This window comes from Mus caroli, chromosome 18 (assembly GCF_900094665.2).
Source record: "Mus caroli chromosome 18, CAROLI_EIJ_v1.1, whole genome shotgun sequence".
In the NCBI taxonomy this organism is placed as follows: domain Eukaryota; kingdom Metazoa; phylum Chordata; class Mammalia; order Rodentia; family Muridae; genus Mus; species Mus caroli.
Genome location: NC_034587.1, coordinates 77,126,501 through 77,133,989, shown reverse-complemented (window position 1 = coordinate 77,133,989; position 7,489 = coordinate 77,126,501). Strand labels below are relative to the sequence as shown.

The window sequence follows — 7,489 nt, the reverse complement described above, 5'->3', positions numbered from 1 at the left end:
GAACTCTAATTGGGCAGCCCTCTGGGCCACGTTCTCTTGGCCCTTAGCCCATAGCAGCTCCTCCTTCTTCCTCCTGTTCATTCTTCCCTTATTCCATGGTGACTTCCCTCCGTATGGCCCTGTCTCTCCAAGCCCTTGTAACCACAAGCCCACCTATATCCCTTCTTCCCAGCCATTGGCTGTCAGCATTTTTATTCTCCATTTAGACTCAACTTGGGGGCTGTGTCCCATGGGCTATGTGCAGATTCCAGGTCCTCTGAGCCAGCGCCGCATAGCATTAAAATAAACAGTAAAAGACAAAACCTCAATATTATCAGCTGTCATCATTTCTGTTGGGCATGCAGGTAGAGGCTTGAGAAAGTAAGTAGAGTCACTGGCTCTCCATCTCTGTCTCTGTCTCCCCACCCCTGTGTCTTCTTACTATGCAGTGAGATGCCTTTTCTGCTGCATGCTCTTTCCAACATGTTTTGTCCCTTCTTTCATCTAAAATGATGGAACCCATTGACCACAGAGCGAAACTCTGAAAACCATGAGCTAAAATGAATTCTTTCTTTCTCTAGGTTTTGTTCTGTTTTGTTTTGTTTTAATATCTGATTGACATGATGTACTAGGCTGGGCCCACTAGCTTCAATCCATTCATTAACTCCTTAAATGAGTATAAACAAATTGGTTGTTGAGAAGAAATCTACCACAGGAAAGAGAATGGAAAAAAGAACTTGATTTTAGAAGACAAAGGACAGGTTGGGAGTGAGATGACCCTTCAGCTCCGAGGAGAATAATGAGCTCCATGCTAGTGGGGAGGAGAGCTGGGAAACAAGCCAGGACACACCCCAGAGCTCCCACAGGCTCCCTCAAAGTGTCACCAACTGGTGACCAAATGTCCAAACAGGATCCTGCAGAGACAGTTAACATTCCAACTAGAACTTATGGAGGCACTGTCTTCGCTGAGGTTCCCTCCTCTTAAATGACTTTAGTTTGTGTTGAGTTGACATAAAACAGATGTAAATGGTTGCAGTAAATATCAAACCAAAACTGGGAGCTTTCACAAAGGCTGTTTTAGAGAAATCGGGGCAAAGGAAGACATGTGCTGGAACCGTTCCACAGGGGTAAAATGATGGGTGGGTTGAGTTGGGTAGAGTGCAAGCCAACTCAGAGACAGCCTGAGAGGAGTTAGGATAAGTTTGTGAAGCATGGGAGATGGTCCCACAGGCCTTGGGACACTTGACAGTCCTTGATTAAAAACGACAATGCAAATTTGGTGACATCTCAAAGAAAGGTGGTTCTGTGGTTGGCTGTTTTCAGCACGAATGGTGTTTGTCATTCCTGTGGTTTGCTGTTTTTTGTGTTTTGTTTTTAACGTGTAATCTGAGGACTGAATTTATGTGTACAATGAAGCCAGGGGAGGCTCAGTGTAATGGCTACTTTTGGTTGCCAACTTGATTGGATTGAGGGGAGCCCAAGTGATTAATAAATCACACGTGTACACGGGTGGACCCTTGAGGGCTTTTTTTAGAGAAGATTAACTAGATGCTTTGAATGTGGATGCCAGGGTTGTCTAGGTAGGGGGTCCCTGGTGAAATCAAAGGGAGAAGAGAGGAGATATCCTCTTAATAAAGCCATTTTCTCTCTTTCTGCATCCTGTCTACCGGGATGAGAGTTTCTTCCTCTGCTTCCTCACTGTTCTGATGAGCTGAATCTCTGCCACTGTGCGCCAAAATAAGTCCTTCTCCTAGGTTTGTTGTTTTTTTTTTTTTTTTCCTCACATATTTTGAGTCTTTACTGTGACTCATATGCACAGATATCTGGCAAACATTATTTCTCCTTTTCCGAAGTTGCCTCTGGAGAAGACAAGTATTTAACTCGGTGGATGAGTCAAGCAGATGGCCTTCTCCAATGGGGGCGGGCATCATCTGATACACCCGTGCATACCTAAAACCAAAAGGCCAAGGAAGGCTGAATTTCACTCTGTCTATGAGGGCTGGATATTGGTCTTCTTTGTCTGTGGAATTCCTGGTTTTCAAGGCTTCAGATCCAGCCTGGAACCTACTTCTCGGCCTCTTTGAGTCTTTGGATGATCTTACTGGGCTTTCTGAGTTTCCAGCTGGCAGCTTCACGGGTCCTGCTATTTGTCAGCCTCAATAATCACGTGAGTCAGTATACTGCTCCTTGTCATACATATCTCTTCATATAACTATTCCTACAGATCACCTGTGGTCCTATTTCTCTAGAGATGGGTGCAGCGTGTAGTTCCTACTCCCCCGCCTTAAACTCTGTGTGGACCTCGCTATCAGCCCTACCCAGGTTCCCTTGGATCTGAGGATGAAACACACACACACACACACACACACACACACACACACACACACACACACCTTACTTTTTGATATGCTTTAGCTCAATGGCCGGGCTCTTCTAAGCCTTCCTTGGCTATCTTGAACTTCTTTTCACTCCCAGCTCAGCACCCTAAATCTGCCCTCAGCTCAGTTGGTCTCTAATCTCCTACCTGCTTCCCCAGTCCCAGTCAGGAGAGGGACCAATGGCTGGGGAAATGGCTGAGAGCAACTCTGCCTGAGATCTCACATGGCTGGTGACTCTTCCTTCGAAGTTTGGTGAATCTTTCCTCCCTTGCATCTGCTAGCCTGACTGTGGGGGTGGGGGTGGGGCTGGAAGTCCCTCCTATTTCGCCCAGCTCATTGGCCTTTAGCATCTTTATTGGTCGATCAAGAAGCAATTGGAAAACAGGACCTTTAGGGTTGCCATGCAGATTCCCGAATGCAGAACCACCCCATATAGCACCACTTCTTAACTTTTTGCCAGTCCTGACCACTTTGTCCTGACTCTTCCTCATGACGCCTGTAGGTGTCGATGCGGTGGTTAATACTGATAGCTCATTTGATCGGATCTGGAGTTTAATGAGACAGACGTCTGGGCATGTCTGTGTGCCCAGTTTTAGGAAGGATTCACAGAGACAGCAGCTCCTCTTCCTGAGTAGTGGCACCTTCTGGCTCAGCCCAGAAATTAAAAAGGTATGAAGAAAAGGCATGCCAGTTGTCTGCCCTCCTTTGTCTTCATTTCTGGAGTCTATTACCTCTGTTGCTACCTTGCCATCTTCACTGACAGACTTCCGGCTTCAATAATTTACTAGGTCTTTAGTGTCATATTGGGACTGTGGGTGCACAGAGCTTCATGTACCGAGCAGCTAGAGGGTTCTGGGCTCTGTAGTGTGCAGACGACTATATTACCTCGTCCTAACTGTGCAAGCAAATCCAATAAAGTCTCTTTATAATATAAAGCAGAGGTTCTCAACCTGTGAGTCACGACCCCTTTGGGGATTAAAAAAACTCTTTCACAGGCACCACCCAAGATCATTGAAAAACACAGAGATTTTCATTACGATTCATAATGGTAGTAGCAAAATTACAGTAATGAAGTAGCAATAAAAATAGTTTTATGGTTGGGGGTCACCAGAACATGAGGAACTGTATTAAAGGGTCCCAGTATTAGGAAGTATTAGGAAGGCTGGGAACCACTGTGAGAGAATCCTAACACAACAGGCACATAAGGTAGGTAGCCAAGTGAAACCATTACTGATGGCGAGTTGTAATTCTTAAAAACAATCCTTACAGGTAAATATAAATAAAAATTATTAAATATGGAAGAAAATTTACACACTAATGGGATATGCAGCTCAGTTTCCTATGAAGAATTAAATACGGTTGGAAGATTTGATATGGCAGGACACAGGGCATCTTCAAAAATTCCCAGAGTTGATCAAGAGCTTGATTTTATAATCATCAATACTGATAATGTTTCTAATTAAACCATTGTGATCCCACAGGAACAGAGATCTTTGTATGTACAATAAAAAGTGCAGTTCTGCCCCGAGATGCTTTGCATGATGCTCACTGGCACTGCTTGGCGTGACCTGACCGAGTGCAAAGGTCACATGGTGCACGTTCAGACATAAGGCTGCAGTGAAGTCATGTGATACAGCACAGTCGAGGACTGCCCCAAACTTCTCAGATTCACTGATTTTTGAATTGGTTTTTGGTTGTCACACAGTCAGAAAGCTATTACTGGTCTCAAAGATTCCATGACTTTTACATTATGTGAAGCCAGGTGGAGTCAGGGCCCAGAGTTTTAAGAAGCTGGACACTAGAGAGTCCTATCAGTGTCTTGTAAGAAGTGTCGGTCACTATACTCAGTCTCTGAGAACACATCTCAGGTTTCACTGGAGTGCTCCCTGGACCACACTACTTACTGATGTAAAACTATCTCCACATTCTTTATCTCTAGATATAAAGTCTACCCAGTTAGTATGTAGAGCTTGGAGACATGACCACATACTTGCTCAGAAAGAAAATAGTAATTTGAGAAAGCAAACAATAATGAACAAGCCAGCAAACACAACTCAGAATTCTCTGGAGACTTAACTGTCCAACTACGCTAGTGAAAAGCCACATCTTTGAAGTGAGAGCAAAAATCTCAACGTGTTTCTTTGTAGGAAAAGAAGAGCGAGGAAGAAATGAAATAGTGCGATGAGCTGTGCTGTGTCAGAAACCTAGATGGACGCCCTCGGGTGTCAGGCTATAGCAAGCAACACTGGATCCACAGGGTAGGCCAGTCTCACTGGCTGCGGCTTACCATGTCACCTTAATCTTACTTGCAGGATGGCCTATGGAAACCAGATTCTTTTATTCCCATTTGTATTAATTAACTTCTCTTGCTGTGACAAAAATACCTAAAAAAAAAATATATGTAGCAACGTTTGACTTTGTCTCATGGTGAGAGCATCTCGAGCTATGGTGGCCACAGCGAACACACACACACACACACACACACACACACACACACACACAGAGAGAGAGAGAGAGAGAAGGATAAACTAGATATTGAGATTTGTATTTTTTCTTCTATGTGTTAAGGGTTGTTTCTTCAATACCTCTACAACAAAATTAAAATTTGGTAACTACAACATAACCCTCAATTTTAAAGTTTCTTTTATAAAGCATAGTATTATTTTCTTTGGGTAAGAAGCTATATGAGTATGGGACTTCCACTTAAAGCATGGTCTGAACATTTTAATTGCATTGCTAAACCATGGCTCCACTAAACAGTTTAACTTCTCTAAATCTTCATTCTACCCTACAAACCATCTGTCCACACAGTATTGTGTAAAGTTCTGCCTAAGTACAAAGTGGGGCTAAGAATCAGTCACAGAAAGGGGGGGGGGGCAGGGACAGAGATGGAGAGAGACAGAGAGAAGAAAGAGACAATGAGCCACTGGCATCACAATTTCAAAGAATCAAAGTTTGGTAACAAGATGGCTTTAGGGCACCATAGAACCTCCCTTTTCAAAACCGTCATCAGGCAACGCCAATGGAGGCGGGGCCTATCGTAGCCACACCTCCGGAACAATCCTCCGCTGTTCTGTGACGCCATCAGAGGGCGCCGCACGGGGGCGGGGCGCCGCCCTGGGGTGCGCTTCGGCCCTGACTGGAAACTGAGTGGACTCGGCTGGGAGATTCCGCCGAGCTGAGGCTGTGGGGCAGGCAGGCCGGCCGGAGCATGGCGGACCAGATTCCCCTGTACCCCGTGCGCAGCGCGGCGGCCGCCGCAGCCAGCCACAGACGTGCGGCCTACTACAGCTCCGCCGGGCCCGGGCCCGGTGCCGACCGGCGCGGCAGGTAACGGCGGGCCCGATCCTTCCCGGCTCCGAGGGGCTTCCCCGCCGGCCCACGGTCCGCACGGAGCCCTAGAGCCGGGCGCGGGCGGGCCGCGGATTCCAGAGCCCGGGGCCACGGGCCGAGCCGCGCCCAGGGATTCGGAGACGCCGCCCGCCTCTCCCGTCGCTTCGGGAGCCCCAAAACTTAGTGTGTGGGCGAGCAGGCCGGTGACAGGTGCCACTCACTATAGCGAGGGTGACAAACACGCCTGGCAGAGCAGCACTGAGTCTTCCAGACGTGGAGCGCTCGTTAGGCCCACTTTATACTTAGCCACAAGTGTACACAGGGCTTTCTGTTGACAGGAGATGTTCTGGAAGAGTGGAGTGAAGGTTTAGCGAGGCCATAGTTTAGCAATGCAGTGAAATGTCCAGACCTTGTGTTAACTGGAAGTCTCACACTCACATAGTTTCTTACCCAAGGGGACGAGGGGGATACTGTGCTTTATGAAAGAAACTTTAAAATGAAGAGTTACCTTGTAGTTGCTAAATTTTAATTTTGTTGTAGACACACCCTAATATATAGAAGAAGAAAAAAATACCGAGCTCACTTGAGTAGTTTCTTCCAACCCAGAGCTTTTAAATACTTTTTTTTGGGGGGGGGGGTTGAACATAATTTATTTAGAGACGGGCTCACTGTGTATCCTTGGCTGGCCTGGAACTTGCTCTGTGGACCAAGCTGACCCCAACGTCATTAGAGATCCTCCTGCTTTTGCCTCCCCGAGTGCTTGGATTAAAGGGGGTGCGTCACCACACCCAGCCTTATTCTTTTTGTGAAAGCCAGGTATTGAGTATGCTTTAAGGGGCATCAGGATGGGCAGCAAGAGAACTGTTGGAAGTCTGGTTCTTGGCTGTTCTGAGAGACTTACAGGGCAAGTGTTCAAATGTGTTAGAGAACTGAATTGGATCTTGGTCCTGGTAGTTTGAATTGGGCCCATTTCTTTCTCTATGCCCTCATTTCCTCATCTTTACACTGGTGATTCATAGTTGTTTCTCATGGGAATATTGGCTGAGGATTACAGAACCTCTGTAAGGTGCCCCTTTTTCCGAGTGCTTGCCTGGAGGTGGATACTCCCAAGCTACCCTTTTCCTGTTCTCGATGGTACCAGATGAGTAATTGCCTACTAGTTGTGTAAGTGATTAATCTTAGGAGCTTATTTGGAAATTTCATTTTGTCATATTTTGGATCTTCTTGCTTTATATATTCTGAAGCTCTGCTGCTCGATAGCTATGTATTCAGGATCCATATCTTAAGTGTTGGGCCGCTGCTTTTATTGCTTAATTTTCTTCATTTTTGATTATTTTCTTTGTTCAGAAATCTATGTTAGATATTAGAATAGTCACTCCTGCTTTTTTGGGTTAAGGTTTATATACTGTTACCTTCCTTTTGTTCATTTGTTTTTGTATTTTCTAGACAAGGTTTCACTGTGCAGCCTTGGCTGTCCTGGCACTTGCTCTGTAGACCTGGCTGGCCATGAATTTACAGAGATCCACCTGCCCCTGCCTCCCGAGTGCTGGAATTAAAGATTTGTACTACCACCACTTGGCTTAGTGTTACTTTCAATTTATCAGCGTCATCCCCACCCCTATCCTGCCAGTCCCTTTTCCTCCTCCTCCCTCCCCTCTACTCGTCAGGGTCTGACAGTATAGATCATGATGGCCTAGAACGCCTTATCCTCCTGTGTTCACATCCTGAGTGTTTGGATTACAGGTATACACCACTATACCTTAGTTAATGTTTTATGCCTTGCTTAGTTTTTTTTTTTT

At 45.9% G+C, this 7,489-nt stretch overlaps 1 protein-coding gene across 4 annotated transcripts in view; it reads left to right on the top strand.

Moving 5' to 3' along the window:
* Nucleotides 1–5,447: 5,447 nt before the first annotated feature.
* Atp9b (ATPase phospholipid transporting 9B (putative)) overlaps nt 5,448–7,489 on the top strand; it is a 188,450-nt gene continuing 186,408 nt past the window's right edge. For 2 of the 4 annotated variants that reach the window (XM_029472075.1, XM_029472074.1), the window contains exon 1: nt 5,448–5,687. In XM_029472075.1, coding sequence (XP_029327935.1) covers nt 5,569–5,687 — 119 coding nt within the window. In that variant the 5' untranslated portion in view covers nt 5,448–5,568. The remainder of the gene's footprint in view (nt 5,688–7,489) is intronic. The other 2 variants (XM_021150340.1, XM_021150339.2) reach the window with 1 other exon arrangement.